This window comes from Penicillium taxi (genome assembly GCF_028828555.1).
Source record: "Penicillium taxi strain IBT 34144 chromosome Unknown utg000002l_segment0_segment0, whole genome shotgun sequence".
Classification (NCBI taxonomy): domain Eukaryota; kingdom Fungi; phylum Ascomycota; class Eurotiomycetes; order Eurotiales; family Aspergillaceae; genus Penicillium; species Penicillium taxi.
Window position 1 is genome coordinate 1,636,074 of NW_026643204.1, and position 18,357 is coordinate 1,654,430.

Sequence of the window (18,357 nt, forward strand, 5' to 3'; positions counted from 1 at the left end):
AATGACGATGATGTCACGTGGTATAAGTTGTCATTCTTATCAGTCTATCTTAGTTATCTCATGTTTACTTCTCTGCTATCTTCTCTAACCTCAATCTCTTCCTATTCCATTCCTTACCTTTTCTATTTTCTTCTCTAATCCTTTTATATTCCCACCTTCATTCGCTTTGCTATTTCTATAGTATGCACTCCCCTTTCAGCTGCCGACAGTGCCCCCACATCATTTTCGCGAGTGCCATCGACCTCGAAAATCACATTGTGGCCACCCATGGCCAAATTTGTCTGGACTGCTCTGAATTTCTTGATTTCGGTCCATTCGCCTTATCTGAACATCTCAACTACTGCCGTGGAAAACCTTCTCTTCGGACTGAATTCTTCTCCTCACTCAAAGAATCACTAAGTACCCCAGTTCAATTTCACGCATAATATCTCGTTTTTTTTTCAACGGCGTGAATAGCATGATCGAATATTTATACTAATGTCCCCTTAAATCTACAGGAACATTAACTCGAAAGTGGTATTCAATTTGGGCGATCAATGCCGTATCATCCGCATATTAAATGGCATGGTCCATCAGCCCCTACGCCTTGAGCTTTCGTCCTACACGACCACAAAAGTCCCGAAACCTCCACCCGCCAAAAATCCCTACATCAATCCTTCCCTCTTCCGTGAGGCCCCCTTTTCATGCCTTCAAGCGAAAAAAGCCGTTGCCTTGGACTGCGAAATGGTCCAAGTGCGCGGAGGGCAAGTATGTGCATACTTATCTGCAGTGGACTTTATCACCGGAGAAATCCTCATGGATTGTTTCGTTCAACCCGGGGAATATGTAACCGACTGGTGCTCCAGATACAGCGGCGTCACCAAAACCCTCATGGACAAAGCCATCTTCAATGCAACCGCTCTTCGTGGTTGGGAAGATGCACGAGAGAATCTATTCAGCTATGTGGACCTAAACACCATTATCATTGGCCATGCTCTCGATAACGATCTCAATGTACTGGGTATCATCCACGCCAAAATCATTGACACTTCGATTCTGATCGCCGAGAAAGTTTTCTTGCGCCACCCCTCAGCGAACACCCAGAAATTTCCTCGGCAGTATGGTCTCAAAGTTATCGTCAAAGAGCTTATGGGATTTAGTATCCAATCCAGCAGGATGGGACATATGGCGCTAGAAGATGCACAGGCCACACGGGACCTACTCCTATGGTGCATCAAATGGCCTGATATTCTCGATAGATGGGCCTTCAAAGCGTACCAAATTTTTGAGACCCAAACACAGGAGCGGGAGAGAAAAGTGCAAGACGCGAAATTGAAGCGAGATAAATTGTTGCAGGATGCGAAAGGGCCGCAAGGGAAATCTGAACGTGAAAAACTCCAAGAATGGAAGCAGAAACAGTTTCTGGAGCGAGAAGATCTGCGAGATAAGCATTCAACTGAGCTACAAACTCTACTACAGAAGCAGGCACTTGAGTTTCGTCTGGGTGATGAGGAGGCAAAGCTACATGCCGAGCAACTTATGACATTGCAGGCCAAGCAATCAAAAGAGTGGGGTAAGCTCTGCCTGCAGCAGCCACAGAAATGAGGCGTTCAAGGAAAGTATGGGCTCTTTGTGAAAGGGCAGCAAGAGCGAAATGACAATCTCAAGCAACGACAATTTTTTGAGGATTTCCCCTTTTTTGATTGATTATGATATTCCCTTTAGCGATTCACTTTTGTTTCATCTCTTTGTCTGGCTGACACAAGATCCTAATCTACTTATCACCAGGCCAATCTAACAAGATCTTCCGAGGAATGAATCCAAATTAGTTAAAAATTTTCCTAGACTAAATGTACCATTGATAAATCTGGAAATCTGGACATGTAACATTTTAAGTTGAGCTATATCAGGTTTCTAGAGAATACCTTGAAGCATGGTCAACCTCATCCAGGAATGGATGGCGCTTCAAGATCCGCGTAGCTAATTGGTTCTCGGAACATGTGCCTTGCGTAAGATTCCCACTGCTGCGAAATGCTGAAGACATCTTGCACCTGGGGATCTCCAGTTGAAGCAGTATCAGACGAAGGAGGAGCTGGCTTAATAAGACGGTTACCCTGCTTCTGAACATCCATTCCACGTTCTCTCTCGATGGCTTCCTTGATACCTTTCTCGACCTATGCATACAAAAGGTCAGCTTTGCGGAGTCTGTGAAACAAGGGTTCTCGGGTTAAGTAAATTCTACCTTCTCCAGTGAAGTTCGGGCATTTTGGACTAGCATAGCAAGTCCAACTAGGATTGACCCTCTCGGAGCTCTTGGAGCATCCGATTGAGGCACTCCGGCGCTATTGTTGGCGTGACCCTATAACTTTTTAGTATCAAACCCTTGAGAATAACTTGAAGCGAAAGACTTACTCTGTGTGCCCATCTGTGCTTATGCTTCCACCGCTTCATCTGTCTCTTTGTTGGCTTGGTGCCACCGCTCGTCTGAGAAGTTACAAGAGTAGTAGTGACATTGGCAACTCGCGGTTGCTGAGTTTGCACAGGTCCCCTGACTCGAGTCATTTTGCAATAGAAGTCTCAAATTAGAAAACGATACAGTTCAGGTGGGTGGAGGTAGTTAGGAAAGTGCTTATTTATTGAAGCAACAGCATCTGAGCTATGTTCTTTGTGCCTCGGACTTGAGAAACTGTGGATCCCTTTCATTCTCTTTCGTCCTTTTTTTTTCTTGCCACTTCTTTCTTTGACGGCTTTGTTACAACTCCTGAGTCCTTGGAAAAGCGACATTTGAAAAAACTCGTTGAGGATGGTGAGAGAGATTGAGAGGTTCAAAGGGAAGATGAATTCTACTTCTCTATCGGTATGGCTAAGAGTTGATAAAATGGTACTTTGGTCTGAAATTGGTATCCACTATGACTAGTCAGGTCAAGATCAACTAATAGTTTAAATTGATGTCCGACGGACTCCATACTCCGCACCTCCAGGGCTAGAGCGCCTAAGTACTAGTTGTGCCCGTCGGAGTGAAGAAATAACGTATGATTACAAATTTACATGGGCAGAATTGGACATACATTTGAATATCTGCCCAGGCTAGCTCAACTGGTTAAATGACTCGAGCCGAGGCTAATGGGAAGATAGGAAATACTTGTATGAAAAGTCCAAAATATACATCGAGCACCAAAATAAACACTCGGTAAAAGCCAAGGTTTCAAACTTATGGCTTGGAAAATCTAGTTATTCGTGATAAACGTCTGGTAACCATTTTTTGTAATCATCCCAAGCGGGACAAAACGTTGGAAAGGCTTATAGAAAAAGAATTACCTTGGCATGGAAACCGAAAAGGCCCAGGAATTTCATCTCATCTGGCTAGTCAAACAGGCATATGAAAACATTTTGGTGAAGAGAAGGGTACAAAAAGCTGAGTATTATAGTATGGTGGGAGAAATCAATGGCATCCATCATGAGCCGGATAGTAACTGAAATTGGAACAAGACATCACCACGCTAGTAGAGTGGTAAGGTTGGTCCTATTTATTTCGGAAATGGAAGACTTAGGCTACTTCTTTTCAAAAGTTTGTGTTGTCCGAGCGACGATGCTGTGCGTGGTATACTGAGAAAGTAAGAATAGATATCTACACTTCTCTAGTAAACCTTCTTCTTCTCGTCCATGCTCAATTGACCCGGGCCCATGTTAACCAAAAGTAGGAGACCGCCACTAGGATATAAAGTTAGAGCAAGGCAATGATTGCATATGGGGAGAATGAACGTACACAATGGAAAGAATTTGGAAAAAGTCGTACTTGGCAAAGTCCTTGTGCGGGTGGTGGGGGTGGAGCTATTAAAAGCAGTTAGCAGGCTGAACAGTGCGCGGGAGCCGAAAGTTTAATAAAACATACTGTCCAGAAGTTGTTGACAAGCACGTTGAAAACGCTCAGGAGAACCACCAGAATGATAGCACTCCACTTAGCCTTGAAGCCGACAATGACCATGACGCACGCGACCAGGCCAAACAGGCTAACTAGCACGCGCCACAAGTTCCACTTGCCCGAGAAGACAAATCCGACAAACAAGAAGATGAGCAGCACGCGTCCAGCGAACTGCACATACATTTTGCGGTCCTTCTCGTCAAGTTGAGGCAGGCCAGCTGGGACGAACTTCTTGCGAACCCACGAATCGGACAAAACCATGAGTAGACCACCGACAACACTCAAGTTGCGGAGGAAGAAGTTCAGGTCGAAGATCAGGCCGTATCCTAGGCCTTGAGTAATGACGACACCCAGCAAACCGGCGACGCCATACTCGGTGCGCTTGCGGGCGATGACAAGGGTGGAGCAGACGAACATGGCGATGACATTAACGATCAGGAAAAGATGCGTGAATCCCCAGGGTACTATTTACATCAAAGAAATCGAGTTAGTCACATTTCTGATATAATAAGGATGCACACTTATGTGGTCACCCTGAGAGCGACGCTCGACTGTTGAGGGTATCTTACTACTCCTGAAGTCGCGTAAATATTGGAGCTGGTCGCTCCATTGTGTGAGAATGCGAAGTGAGTCCTCAAGGAAGGTCACAACAATCAAGAATCGTCCAATGGCGGGCAGGTATCTATGGCAAAAGAACACGGTGTCAGTGGCATTGTTTCGAGATCCCTTGTTTCGAGAGCGAGAGTCGGCCCCAACTGGAAGCAAGCAGTAAGAGCTCCCAAACAGCTCTCCAAGAGATCCAAATCAAAGAAGAACGTACGGCTTCACTGGATCAAACGCGGTGTCTAGCCAGTCCTCGATCTTGCTGGTCTGTTCGCGGATCGCATCGAGTGGGCTTGGGTCGTTCGAGGCATCTGCACTACCGGGGCCGCCAAACGGGTTTTGGTGGCCGAGATTATAGCCCGCGGTACCACGGATTTGAGTCATATTGATGCAGAGCGAAGGTGGAGGTCCGAAGACAAAACGTTCTAAGACGAGTAAAAGAAAAGAGAGTAGGAAGAGTTTTAAGGAGTGAATAAATAGTGTGGAGCTGTCGGAGTATACAAAGACCCTGTCTTCAGGCCACGATACCCGGAACTACGCACTAGTCCTGTTTAGGATAAGTGACGACAGTGATAACCTCACATTCTACTCAAACATTCTATCAAAGGCAAACATTCTACAATTTCTCATGCGTTGCAATTTATCTCAATTGTAATAAATGTAAACTAGTGACCAAATTAGCCCCGTGCTTTTGGATTTCTGTCCCTCGCATGTCTTGGGGAGGGTAAATGTGTTTTCTGAGTGCGTCCTTTGAGCACTTTTGATTGAAGAAAAAACAGCGTGTTGACGTTAGTGGCACTCCCAAACGCCATGGACCAGATAAATAATAGATACAATTCAAAATAAAGCAAACAAAAGGCGTTTGGGGCCGGGAGTAAAGGAGATAAATGAACTTAAGCGGCCCAGTCCGAGTCCAGCGGGTGGCCCTTCTTGCCAGAGCGCATAATATCAGGCAGGTAAGTGGGCACAACGGTCACGCGAGGCTCAACGGGGACAGGGGCAGGGGAGGGCTCCGATGCGCTGGCCTCGGAGATGCTCTCAGTAACCTTGCCGAATGTCTTCTTGGGCTTCTTGGAGATTGTGGTCCAATCGTCGACGCCATTGGAAGCTTCCAGAATACGGATTTGTTCCTCCTCAGAAGGAAGACCCTGGTCCCACTTCTTAGCGGGGTGAGTAGCCGGAGCTTGCTCAAATGTGTCGAGAAGCTGCACGGGGGCAGCAGGGGCCACATGGGGAGCGGCGGTGCCATTAGCCTTGTCCTTGCCCTCCCAGGCGTTGCTGGTGGCTGGCTGAGAGCGAGCGGCCTCGCGGCGCTCAGATTCCCGAGCGGTATGCAGCTGCTTCTCGAGCAACTTGCGGCGCTCCTGCTCCGCCTCTTGGACCTGTTCTTTGCGGGCCTCGTTCTTGAGGCGCTGCTGGCGCTGCTTCTTGGTCTCAACTTGCTTGAAAGACTGGACCTTCTCCTTATTAGGCTCAGATTTCACATTTCCAGTGACGCGGAGAACGGAGGCGGCAGGAGACGGGGCCTCCAGCATGTCGGACACGTAGCCGGCGGAAGTCGAAGCGTTGACAACGGGAGAGACGGCGGGGGAGAGGTCATCGTCAGCATCGGCGCCGGTGGAAGAGGCGTGTGAGCCGCTCTCAAGCTGGGCAGCTTTCTTTGCCTTCTTCTTCTGGTTCTTGCTAGCGGGGCCGGCAGGCGAAATGCCATTCTTGATGGCAGCCAGGCGGCGGGCCATCTCCTTATTGTCAACGTCGTCCTCCGGCTCATCTCCACTTGTGGGAGGGGAAACAACAGTTTGCACCTCGGGCTTCTTGGAGATGGCAGGTTCGGAGGCCTTGTTCTTCCGCTTTTGTTTCTTGGGTGCTACTGTTGCCTCCACCTTTTCAACGACAGCGCGGACAGGCTGAGCCTTGATCTTTGGTGCGCTGCCATTGGTGTAGTACCATCCGAGACTACCAGCCACCACCAGCAGGATGGCCCAGCTGATAAATGGGTTCATTGTGGATTGGCTAGAAAGAAAAGAGAAAATATAAGATTCAGTGGTCCTGATTTCCCCGGAGCAGGGGAATGCCTAAATCCCACATACTTACTTTTGAGACAGAGTGGCGAAAGAAGCCAGAGTAGTTTGAGACTACTTCTGGGGGTATAGAGTTGAGAGAACGTATGACAAACGAGCACGCGCACAGTCAACTTGGCACGCGCAGTCGCAACCGAATTGGTTGCACACGAAGAGTGAAAGGAGGAAGGGGATTGGAGGTGCCGGGGATGCTAGAAAGTCAGATCACGCATCGAAACCGTCGCGGGCCCTGGGAAATCTGGTGAAATCTCGATGGGAATTCCGCTTTGTGGGAGACTTTGGATAACGGTAGCTAGAGATGGAAATTGTGAATGCGACAAGACAGGATCCGAGAGCGCACAGTGCTCAATGGAGCAGAAATACACAATTCAGATTGGTGTGGATATGGCAGTGCTCAGATGAAGAAAGCACTGGGGAATTGAAAACGGTAAAAGAACGACGTAGTGAAGGGAAAGGAGAAGGAGCCAGAAAAGGACACGCTGAACATCCGAGGGGGCGGTACACTGTACGGTAACGGTGTATGATCGTTACCACTCCTTTACTACTACCCCATACTCTGTACTGTTCACTTATGCTAAAAAAAAATGTAATAATACTATGAATTAGGTAAAAAAATATACAGTGTAACAATCCCCTATTGAGATCAAGATCTAATCTCTTGATAAAGAGATACACAAGAAGGAACATTTATACGCCTATAGATCCTCTTCTCCACTAATCTATACCGGTGTAATACGTCCCCCGGAGCCGAGCCCCATACACTGCTCTAGGTGGAACTGACTATGCGAACAGGCCACGTCTCTTCCGCCAAGTATATTGATAACACGTTCAATTGATCAGCTATTGCATGGGCTTCATGCCATCAGCAAGGAACGAACCTCCGAATGCATGGGCTTATTGGTTTAGAAGGAGACAAATATTGACCAATTATGTGCATGGTCTCGCAGGGACACCTACTCTTAAGCAGAAACAACCTTGCTGAAGCAAATCAGGCGGCTACCTAGGTAGTATGAGAGATCCAAGCGATACATGGATGACGATAAACCACTTTCTAACCGAAGACTCCTTACCTCCTATTCAAACTCGGCCAAGTCAAAACATAAGTGGACCGTATCTTTCAATACCTCAACCAGAGATTCAATAAATCTCCTGGGCATCAATAGAGCCTAACTTCTAAGCGTCAATTTATACAATATATTCAAGCACAACAACATACGGGAGGTTTCAAGACATTCGAAAAGGAACTGCGGGTTCCAGTACAAGTTGTATTTACGTGTAGTGTCTAAGTAAGCAGTCGCAATAACTTCATCTAGAATACCTAAGAACTTAACACAGATGATGAGGATAACAAAAAAGACACATGATGTTACGACGATGTGATGTTGATATTGATGTAGTGATGTACGTAGGTAGTGATGTCTCAAAGTCTCCTCTATTTTCTTTTCTTCTCTACCCACAGCCAGCCTTGGAACAAGCAATGGAAAAAGGAAAAAAAAATTGTACAAGTCAAAACATCACAATTTTATGTATAATATATTACTTGGCCGTGCACGAAGGTAGCCATTTGGGTGTAACTGATAGCTTTCAGTCAACAATATATAATCTCAGATTTCTCCCCAGCAGTGTGTAGAAACCCCACCTGGGCATGCATATGGATGATGCTTAGGTGAAGAAGAAAGAAAGATAGAGGAAGAGGAATAGGAAAATCTCTGCACTTAGAAGGTCCATGGTAAAGGTTGTACAAATCAGTGTAGCGATGACCTCGTCGGCAACAGCATGAGTTCGAAGTTCCTCAATTGTTATCTACGGCACTGAAAAGCGACCTCAGTAATTAGTACCCGTGGTCTAAGGGAAATGAGTGGCCACCTCTTAAGACGGTGAATGATTGCCACGCCTTAATACTCATAGTTGAAAGGTAGAACTGATTGATTCATCATGCTATGTATGCGCCATTTGTATGACCCGAGGACTAAAGTGATTAATATACAAGAATGGAAGGGTGATAATGATAGTCAGAAGTGTCGAAGATTGGCAAGAGAAAATGAAAAAAAGAGACAGAGAGAACCTGATGAACCAGGAAGACATGGATTGACAGCAATCCAGAAAATAGACGCAGAAAGAAGGTAATGATGTATATGTGGGTGACAATCGCCGTGCGTCATCTGGTAGTGCCGTAGCCAATTGAGGCTTGTTCATGTTTTGCTAGCCTGGGAGTGCTTCTGGACCAGCCATGCCCTCGAGTTCAAACCAAGAAAAAGAATAACGCGCTTTGTGAACGGAATTGAATGATGAAAATGAAGAGCTGGCCGCTACTTTTTGCTGGAACGCCTTGCTAGCCCAGGAATGCAATGAAACTGTAAGTCAGAAATAGAAAATCCGAGATAGAAGGTGACGGATGAGGATGAGGAAGAGGGTGATTGGGGACGAGGGTAAGGTGGTGATGAGAATTGATGACGATTTCGAGTTTGTACTTTTTAGATGCGTACAGGGGCCAAAGAGGCCATATTTCGACATCTAAATGTCCATACTCCAGCGCCACGGTCGTACACGTTCTAGCTCGCCGAGGCTGAGATCATCGTCGATATCATCGTTGATTTCTAGGTGTAATAGGTGGACATTGTTCTTGCTGTTTTTGGCTGCAATAGACAGAGCTTGAGCCATATGTTGACGCCCGAGGCCCCTTTCATATTGGGTTTCTTTAGAAACTGGTCGTGTTGTAGGTGTATCGGGAGGATATTTCCACGAGGCGCTGAAGGACTGGTCATCAGTGTTGGGCATGGAGAACATTGAATCTGATTGAGAAAATCGATGTAGATCCAAATCTTCATGACCAAAGCTTCCAGATCGTTTACGCTCGTGAGTATTAGATGGTGGACGAGGTAATTGATGTTCAATAGATTCATCGTTGAGATTTCCATTACTTATATCATGGGTGATTTGTGCCAGGGATTTCTCATCCCGGCGGTGATTGGCTTGGACGTTACGTGGTTCTGGAAAGAAACCACCAACGTTATCAACAGGTGAGAAGACGGATTCCTCTTTTCCGGCCATTACTTTGGCGCTAGGGGGAGGTTGAAGCATCCATCGGGTTTCGGCTCGGCTGCGGGGTCCACATAGAATAGGCGGAGTCGGATCTTGGACGGGAGGCACATTGGGAGCATAGTATTTTGACTGTTCATACTTATCTGTACGACCACGTCCTGAGAAGCCAATCGAAGATCCTGCTACTTCTTGGCCCCAGAGTATTTCATCTTCACGCTGATACCGCATCCCGGCGAAAGAGTGCTTCGAGCTCTTCTCTTCTTTTGTATTCAGCATATCATCGGATTTCCAGCTGTTAGTCCTTTGATGACTACGATTACCTCCCCGGCGAGTTGGAGGTCCTGGACCGAGGGCAATTTCCTGGCGCCATCCTTCGTTTGTGCTAAATGCGGTTGGTTGTGGGAATGGCCGGGGTTGATCGCAGATAACTTGTGATTCCAGTTGTTTTTCACGCTTGACTCGAGCTGCGTCCTTCTTCCGCTTCCGACGGTCAACACTCATAGCACATGGCGTGCAGGTGGCATAGTAAAAGACGGCGGACTGCGCGCCCCGATAGAACCACATATCTGGCGCTTAGGCGAGGTGAGAGAGTATTGGGATGAGATTGATGTCGAAATGAGATTCAAACACACAATCAAGACGGGCTTGTAGCCCCAGAGAACTGGTGAATCTGACACGGTCTAAGTTTCGAGTTTGTGAATGAAAACCGCATGAAGGGCCGAGGTCGAGGAGGTTGGATAAGGGGGGATAGTCGTAGAATGACGAGAAAGTGGTGAAAATTGGAGATCCCTACGACCAGCGATGAGAGAAATGGAGAGTCAAAAAAGAAGAGAAGTTGAAAAAGTTGCTAAGGGTAAAGTAGAAATAAGAAGGGGGGGGGGGAAAGGAGGATGAAACTCAGGAGGTTCAGGATGGGGCGGGATGGGATGGTCACGTCGATACTTTCTGCCTGGGCGCTCTTCCATGGTTAGCGCAAGTACCTTGTACCGCATTGATTATTTATTTAGTTTACTAATTTCTACTCAAATACATTTTTAGTATGGTTAGTTTTACGTTCAGCCATTTTTTATTGCACTATTATTTCCTCTAAACTCTTCCATGTCTCAACCGGATGTTGGGTAGCTAAATTTGATTTTTTTTCAGGTTACGTACCTCTATCCTATAGTAGTAAAAGCCCGTGTCCTACTGTGCAAGTGTACCTAAAAACTGTAAGGCTGAGTGCATCGATACCTTAAACTACCACAAACAAACGCACACTCATAAGTATCCTGCATGAACTCCAAATTCCCAATTATTTTTGAAAAATCAATATGCCTATTGAGACCTCCTGTGAATTTGTGGCTTGGCATCTTTCCGTGGTGGAGTTTGGTTGTTACTCCGCCGCAAACGGGTACCTGGTACTAGCTACTTAGTACGGAGTAATAGGGGGAAGATATTGGCAAATGGGGCCATCTGGAAACTAGACCCGCCAGAGTTAACTAGAATGGATAATCCATATCAGTTACTAGTATCTACCTTCTAAACCCTAATACGTTGCAAATCTGTATTCTATATTGTGTATTCCTTGTTTCGAATTGATCCTCTTATGGCCTAGGTAGGGATATCCCTCGTATACCATTACTTCATGATTGATTGCCCTCGGAATTCCTGCCAATTTCCGCAAACAGATACAAAAGATACGGTGAGCAGTACCAGTGCCAATGATGCATCGTACATGAGTACCGCATGTGAACCTTGGAAGCATTCTTATAGTCCTGCATCGGATGAACCTGCAATTGAGATGATTCTCGATCGATCCGGCCTCGAAGACATATTAAGTGTGGGCAAAATAGAGGAGTCAATCAAAAAGGGGACCTAGGTAACTTCTTGATTTTGATATCAATGAATTACTTCTACACCGACTCAATACACGAGATCGAGATCAAGCTAAGTTCAGTTTTCAACTAGGATTCCTCAGTTGATTCAAATAGTAAAGATAATTGAGCTGGGATTCATGTGGGTATCAATTCATAAAAGCTCTCAGGTTTTGTTTTGGCAGATCTCAGTCCACCGGACGCAATGAATCCCATACTGCTGAACGCCTGAACGCGCAAAAGTCAAATCACAACACAAGGCTCATTTGCCCAGCCTAGGCTCCGACACCAACCTTCAGGACTGGAATTCGTTCCGCCGAGACTTTAGTCCAATCGATCTCCTCATCCATTTCAGGGTCGAGCATGGCAACAACCGCAACTTGGGTGCCGATGATCAACAATGTTCCTTTGTTCTCGGTTTTCTTATACAGAGCCTCCTCGTGAGGAGCTCGCTCGAATGCATCGATCAAAACGATGTTGAGAACACGATCGGAAGAAAAGAGTGTGCCGACATACACTTTGCCGTCAATTGTCATGACAAGCACTTTCTCTTTGATGAATCTTGAGTCAGTAATTTACTATGACATAATTTCATGATGCGGGACCTACTGCCAGTAAGTTCGTGACGCTCGTCCGACATTGGGTCCACAGCGTTAGGCATTATGGTAGTGATTGATGAATGTAAAATAAATTTAAAAAGTGGTGTGGAGAATGAGGATTTAAATCGGTGGAAGATGTAGGATTAAAGATGTTGGAGTCAACAAGAATGTAATTGGGCAAATTCTCAATGTTTTGCCAAAGGCGGTCAGTGAGACCAAAGTCACGTGGCAGACATTGCGTACCCAAGCACGATATTGGCGTTTCTAGAATTGATAGGAAATAAACGTCCAAGGCTCCGATTAGCTTCAATAGTTCCAAGATTTGATTAAATATATTATTTGATGTTGATATGAATCATACATATCCTTACAATAGGTGGGTTATCAATTTATTATTATTTTTTTACTAATCTAGAGAAGCAACCAGCACAACCATTTCACTTCCAATGTCACAGCATAATGTAGTCCGAGAGTACTTTTCAAACAGTACCTGCCTCTAACTACCTAGGTAATTGAGTATGGAACATATCCTCGGAAGAGATCTAACTTGGAAGGGACTTGGTCCTCTGTGGTGAGTTGTGATTTACCTCGGTAATTTCCAAGGATTTTCAGGTTCTTTTCCACGATAATCATGTTAGTTACGTAAATAAGGATCTTTATAAGGATTCCAAGGCTCTAAAGTCCCAAGTTTTACAGAAATTCTATCTAGAGACCCAGGTGAACACCCGAAGACTCCAGCTTATCCCAACTCTGGAAGGTTATTGTCGGTACACCGGTGGGTATAGCAACTCGATAAAGGTGATGAGGCTAACGCCCACTTCTGACACCTATCACAGGTAACGCTTTACGCCCCTATGATATCTGTGTGTCCTTTGAAGTGGTTGTAAAGTCTGGTTTTCATTCTTAGTTTGCTATCTATTATATAGTAACAATTTGATCACATGACTGTTTTGTTCCATATTCCAACAGTTATATTATTCATGGATAATGATCTCAATAGGTAGCGAGGGATATATATATATAGATAGTAGGTATGACCGTGAAGCCCTGTAGCCTTGAAGCTCTTGTCAGTTTAAGGATACCTATCAATGGGCGGGGATATTTCTTGCTCTAAGATTCTATCAAGTAGAAACTGAGCCACCAAATTATGCTAGTCTTGAGGCTAATAAATCTAAAACTGTCACTAATGGTGAAACTTCAAGGGATAAGAGCTGATTCGTGAAGTCCCAAGGTCATTATCGTTCATTTGCTAACTACTTCGCATATAAGTAACGGACTGTGGTTCTTGAGAACTATCTTAGTACAAAGTAGAAGAGATCCACCTGTGAAACATAGCCAATAACCGATAAGCATTGTGAACTTGGCAGCTCTAGCGTGGAGTTAGTCTCGGCATAAAACCTTATTATCTAGACCTCTTTGCTTCACGTCTTTTGCAATACCAGTAAAATGAATAATCTAACCAAGACCTATTCATCCGGTATTCAACACTATAACAGGGTCAAAATTTGACAGAGACCCGGGCAAAGTAAAAGACTCCAGCATAGCACAATGATGGCTACTTTCTTCCTTGGCACAAACTCGCTGCTAGTGTTCTAGGTATCCCAAATAAATGCACTAGAAACAACATTCAGCATCAGTGACAGCCCGGATCATTGCTACTCACCTGGGGGATATAGGTGCTCGCAGCTCTTTCATTCCATATTGCACCCCATGGTCTTCTGCTTCTTGCTCCTTGAACTACCGGGCTACGGATTCAGAGGATAGTGAAAAGTAGTTGACTTCGATTCTTCCTCTACTATGAGTATTCCTACAAGCTTTATCACTTATGATTCTTCATTTGTTTACTGGTGGCCCTGAATCTTTCACTGAGCCTCAGATTACGTAGGTTTATGGGTACTCCGACTCCGTCTGGTGCTTCTGGTCCCACTGTTCCCCTCATCACTGCCGGGCCTTTGGGAACTGCTGCTGTTGTTCCTATCGCTGTAATAATTTAAGATCTAAATTAAAAGGAAGATGGGAAATTGGGTTATGCTAAATATGGATTTGCAAAAAGACTGGAAAAAGTCTATCAAATTTAGTTCCAGTGCTATGAATTACCCCGGCCCCATATTATCCAGTTGCTTGGTAGTCCTGGAGATAACTACGGGTCATACGTCCTCCTTATACATATGACCTCGGGAGATGCGTTAAGACCGAACATTGAACGCTACTTTCAATGTCTCTCCAGCTATTTCCATAAAGAACATCCAACAAGTTTCGTCTCTCTTAAACTACCACAGTACGAAACAGAGTGTGTAAAAGTATAGCAATTCACTATCTGTGCACGATATTTATCGCCCGCAATGTCCCATGCACTCGAATCACGCACTCAACGCACTCAAATCTAACGGTACACTGCTGCCCCTTCCTGCACGATACCTGCGCTGTCCACCGACAAATGGACGTGGCTTTGGGAGTAGACCATCGCCCTGGAACTTGAATCGAGTGTCGTCGACCCGAGCCTGACCATTGGTTAACTGGCTCCTTGATCCTGGCACGGGAGATGAGCCGCCATTGGAAAGTGTGTATGCACTGGGGTTGAGTGCAGCGTGGGGTTCGTGTGAGACGGGACGAACGGGCATGGAATATGTGCGAGTTGGAGGTTCACTTGGAGGTGCCATTGGGGGTGGAGGTGCCATTGGAGGTGGAAGTGATGTTGGCGGAGGTGGTGGAGGAGCTGCGGGAGCTCCAGCAGGGGGTGGTGGAGGTGGTGCTAGTGGAGAGCTGGTATTATGTTGACCGAATGCCGAGCGAGCTGCTTGAGCTGCAATCGATGGCGGAGCAACAGACGGAGGGGGTGGAGGTGTTGGTCGTCCAGGAGCAGATGGAGGCGGAGGCGGAGGGAGTGCTGGACTAGCTGATCGAGGTGGTGGAGGCGCTCCAGATGGCTTTCGCGATGCAGGGGGTGGTGGAGGTGCCCTTGGGGGCGGTACGTCTGGAGCCTTGCCGGTCGGTGGAGTAAAAGCGGATGATGACCTTGAGGCAGGTCGTGGGGGAGCTTTCTTTAGGCTAGCAATCAAAGGGTTCATAGCTGTCGAATCTGATGATGGTGGAGGAGGCGGTGGCCGTCCACCTGGTAATCTAGGAGCTGAAGGGGGCTTTGGAGCTGGTGCAGAAGGTGCTCGGCGCACTTCCGAGTCGGACATATATGGAGAGTCTCGGATGGCACCAGTGTCGACACCACCACCACGACTCCGAAGTTTGGGCATTCCACCTGCAAAAAGACCACCTAATTGCGGAGCAGTTGCACTAGCAGACTCATCTGAAGCGGATACTCCTTCGCTGTTGCTTCTCAATCTATTGCCTGATGGGACCGGTGGTGCAAGCCCACCCGGAATTGGCGGTGCTGCAGTGGGAGGCGGTCTCATGCCTGGGACTGGCGGAGCACTTCCCACTGCCGGTGCAGCTGAGCTACCTCCAGATGATACGATTACAGGCGCTGATCGGTCATTGGTGACTGCCTTCTTCAACCGGGTGCCACCTCGAATATCGGATAGTAGTGCGCCCTAACAAAGAGTTAGCTGTCTTCTTCTGAAGCGACGTGGTGAGAGTCATCATGGGAACGCGAGAGGAACCTACCCGATCTTTCGCTTGTCCTTTGGAAGGCTTCCCAGGTAGACTAGCAGGGGGAGGAGGTGGGGGAGGGCCACCACCGAGCCCTCCAGGCGGAGGAGGAGGGGGTGGAGGGGGAGGAGGCATTTCGAAAGCGCGTTAGAGACCCAAGTTCGTCAAGTATAAGGGTGCATGAGTCTATCAGATAATATTGTAGTAGAGTGGGTATGCTCCCTTTAGCAGGAGATGTTGCGAAGTAGAAGACGTCAGTGCTATTACGGGGGACGTAATGTCTCCGCCTTGAGCCTTCTCCAAGCAAAAAAAAGAGCCGCCTAGAACAACCGCCGCCACCTGATTTCCTACAACGCCATTCACTATGAAACTAACGGCTCTGCGGATTCAAAGAGGGAGACCGATTTCCGTCTGCCAATTCTGTCAATTCTCGACCTCGCGCCGCCTACCCTTCTCTCGATTCCCGACCACCTCTGAAAGTGTGCATAGGCTCGCACTCGCATTGCCAAAAATAAATTTGCGCCCGCAATTAATCCTCCCCGTTCTATCGTCACGCAACTATGCATCAAATAGCGAGACTATCGAGGCGCAGTCGGTTATCCGAGGTATTCAACAGGAGGTGTTAACGGTGCACAATGCGGAGGTAGTGCCCTCCAATGAAGTCATTTTAGCAATGCTGCAGAGATGCCATAAGATTGCCGAGTCCCTAGTTTCGCAGGAGCGTGGTCAGAATGAGCGTGACCAAAACGAGAGTTCTTCAAATGAAGGCAACGCAATCTCCCCGCTTCTGAACATGGAAGAAGGGCGAGGGAAATCGCTCGATCCCCGACTAGCAGACTCAATCTCTGAGATTGCTACAGGACTTCTGAAAGATGAAAAAGTCTTCATTTCCCCAGAAGCGCTAGAGATTTATACCAAGACTCTTGTTCTCCTGCAACGGGCTGAGCACTTCCCCGAGATCTTCAACTTGTACGCCAACAAACCAGTGCCAGAAGAGAACAGCTCACCGATCAAATTCCACAAGGCCGATCCGAAGAGTGTTAAAAGTGCTATCCCCGCTGAACTGGCCAACGAAGCCTTGGACATTGCCATCGCGCAGAAGAACCTTTCGCTGGTGCTGGCCATTATCGACAATACGTTTTGCGCACCTGCGTTCCACCGTGCGAAGGTTTTGAAGAAGGCTGGTGTTCCATTGGCTGGTCTGGCTGCTGCTCCTCTCGCCTGCTATGCTCTTGCCTCAATGGCTTCAAATTTCCAGAATACGATGGATGCTAGCACTGCTACTGGACTTGTTTTTGCCGCGTCATTGGCTTACGTTGGTGGTGCAGCATCTCTCGGCATTATATCTATCACCTCGGCTAACGACCAGATGGAGCGAGTGGTTTGGTTACCTGGTGTTCCTTTGCGCCATCGTTGGCTGCGGGAGGAAGAGCGTGCCGCTATGGATAGAGTTGCTGTTACCTGGGGTTTCAAGGACCCTTACCTGCGCGGCGAGGAAGTCGGCGAAGAGTGGGAAGCTCTCCGCGAATTCATCGGTATGCGGGGCATGATATTGGATAAGACCGAGTTGATGGAGGGCATGCAATAAGCCATGAAATTTTTACTATTGTAGGCTTACTTAAATTAAGAATTGTACTACTGATTTGAGCGTCTGGAAACTATGTATAGTACTGATCATTACAGAATTCAGAGATTCTCTTTCTGTTGCTTTAGAATAGAACTTATTCAAGATCAAGTCGTGAGCTTCATTTTTTTATGGGTCACTAAACTAATGACACCTATCACTCGCTGAACCTTGAACCTGCTAGAATACGGCACAATTAAGTGACGCAACATCTAGTACAGGCGCTTGGGGGGAGACATGGAAGCCTTGATGACAAGACTTCCAACGTTCTGCCAGCCCTTCTTGAGCAGGGAGATGAGGTAGTTGATGGCAAGCATGATGTTACCAATGAGCTCCTCCTGCTCCATACCGACGTTGCCAACGGCAACACCAAGGCAAAGAACCTTCTTAAGCTGGAACTTGATGGTGGACTTGACGTCGTTGACCTTGGCCTGCATGTCCTCGGCGTGGGAAACGGGAGTAGGGAACTTTCCGGCCTTGGAAAGACCGGGACCCAACAGACGGGGAATCTGCTTGATGAGAGCCTCGGAGGCAAGGAATGCATCGTACTTGCGAGCAAGCTTCTTGATGAGCTTCTTGTTCTTGTTCAGCTTCTTCAAGTCATCGGTGGACATGGCATCGAGACCGTGGTGCTTGGCACGGTCGAGATCGTGCTGGTCACCAATGATGCTATAATTCGAACATAGTCAGTAACGTATTCTGCGATTCAGAGTTTCCATATTCTCGACAGGAGTCGGTGTGAGGTCGGCATGGAGGTGAAAAAAAAAAAACTCGGGATGGGCGAAGACGAACCAGATAGCCATGTTGGGACGGGGGATGCTGGGCAGCTTGATGGTACCAGAGAAACGCTTGTCACGCTGGGGGTCGTAGTTCTTCAGGCCAATTTGGAGCTCGACGGTCTCGAGGAAGTTACGCTTCTTCTCGTTGAGCGAGTACTCAAGCAATTGCTGCACATTCTCGCGCACTCCGGCTGTGAGGGCATTAGTTTCTGCATTCAAAGGCCTCAGAGAAGGCTTCAGATTAAAACATACCGACTGTAATCTTCGACATG

The 18,357-nt window shown here is 47.0% G+C and overlaps 9 protein-coding genes across 9 annotated transcripts; 2 read left to right on the forward strand and 7 right to left on the reverse strand.

Annotated features, from left to right (window-relative positions):
- Positions 1–564: 564 nt before the first annotated feature.
- N7495_002541 (3'-5' exonuclease) lies at positions 565–1,584 on the forward strand (the record flags this gene model as incomplete). Its single annotated transcript, XM_057205210.1, has 1 exon — positions 565–1,584. The coding sequence occupies one exon, from the start codon at positions 565–567 to the stop codon at positions 1,582–1,584; it is 1,020 nt and encodes a 339-aa protein (XP_057065817.1).
- A 338-nt stretch (positions 1,585–1,922) lies between these two features.
- Positions 1,923–2,541, reverse strand: N7495_002542 (uncharacterized protein; the record flags this gene model as incomplete). Its single annotated transcript, XM_057205211.1, has 2 exons — positions 1,923–2,153; positions 2,392–2,541. The coding sequence occupies 2 exons, from the start codon at positions 2,539–2,541 to the stop codon at positions 1,923–1,925; spliced, it is 381 nt and encodes a 126-aa protein (XP_057065818.1).
- A 1,076-nt stretch (positions 2,542–3,617) lies between these two features.
- N7495_002543 (protein ERV29) lies at positions 3,618–4,888 on the reverse strand (the record flags this gene model as incomplete). The annotated part of the gene is made up of 5 exons (XM_057205212.1): positions 3,618–3,690; positions 3,746–3,810; positions 3,872–4,365; positions 4,423–4,583; positions 4,722–4,888. 5 exons carry the CDS (start codon positions 4,886–4,888, stop codon positions 3,618–3,620), a joined length of 960 nt encoding a protein of 319 aa, XP_057065819.1.
- A 509-nt stretch (positions 4,889–5,397) lies between these two features.
- Positions 5,398–6,507, reverse strand: N7495_002544 (uncharacterized protein; the record flags this gene model as incomplete). The annotated part of the gene is made up of 1 exon (XM_057205213.1): positions 5,398–6,507. One exon carries the CDS (start codon positions 6,505–6,507, stop codon positions 5,398–5,400), a length of 1,110 nt encoding a protein of 369 aa, XP_057065820.1.
- Positions 6,508–9,099: 2,592 nt separating this feature from the next.
- On the reverse strand, positions 9,100–10,191 carry N7495_002545 (uncharacterized protein; the record flags this gene model as incomplete). The annotated part of the gene is made up of 1 exon (XM_057205214.1): positions 9,100–10,191. The coding sequence occupies one exon, from the start codon at positions 10,189–10,191 to the stop codon at positions 9,100–9,102; it is 1,092 nt and encodes a 363-aa protein (XP_057065821.1).
- Positions 10,192–11,755: 1,564 nt separating this feature from the next.
- N7495_002546 (Sm-like ribonucleoprotein) lies at positions 11,756–12,141 on the reverse strand (the record flags this gene model as incomplete). The annotated part of the gene is made up of 2 exons (XM_057205215.1): positions 11,756–12,030; positions 12,090–12,141. 2 exons carry the CDS (start codon positions 12,139–12,141, stop codon positions 11,756–11,758), a joined length of 327 nt encoding a protein of 108 aa, XP_057065822.1.
- A 2,298-nt stretch (positions 12,142–14,439) lies between these two features.
- On the reverse strand, positions 14,440–15,817 carry N7495_002547 (putative proline-rich, actin-associated protein Vrp1; the record flags this gene model as incomplete). The annotated part of the gene is made up of 2 exons (XM_057205216.1): positions 14,440–15,624; positions 15,698–15,817. The coding sequence occupies 2 exons, from the start codon at positions 15,815–15,817 to the stop codon at positions 14,440–14,442; spliced, it is 1,305 nt and encodes a 434-aa protein (XP_057065823.1).
- A 229-nt stretch (positions 15,818–16,046) lies between these two features.
- Positions 16,047–17,270, forward strand: N7495_002548 (uncharacterized protein; the record flags this gene model as incomplete). The annotated part of the gene is made up of 1 exon (XM_057205217.1): positions 16,047–17,270. The coding sequence occupies one exon, from the start codon at positions 16,047–16,049 to the stop codon at positions 17,268–17,270; it is 1,224 nt and encodes a 407-aa protein (XP_057065824.1).
- A 248-nt stretch (positions 17,271–17,518) lies between these two features.
- N7495_002549 (60S ribosomal protein uL1) lies at positions 17,519–18,356 on the reverse strand (the record flags this gene model as incomplete). Its single annotated transcript, XM_057205218.1, has 3 exons — positions 17,519–17,975; positions 18,099–18,276; positions 18,338–18,356. 3 exons carry the CDS (start codon positions 18,354–18,356, stop codon positions 17,519–17,521), a joined length of 654 nt encoding a protein of 217 aa, XP_057065825.1.
- Between the last annotated feature and the right edge of the window lies 1 nt (position 18,357).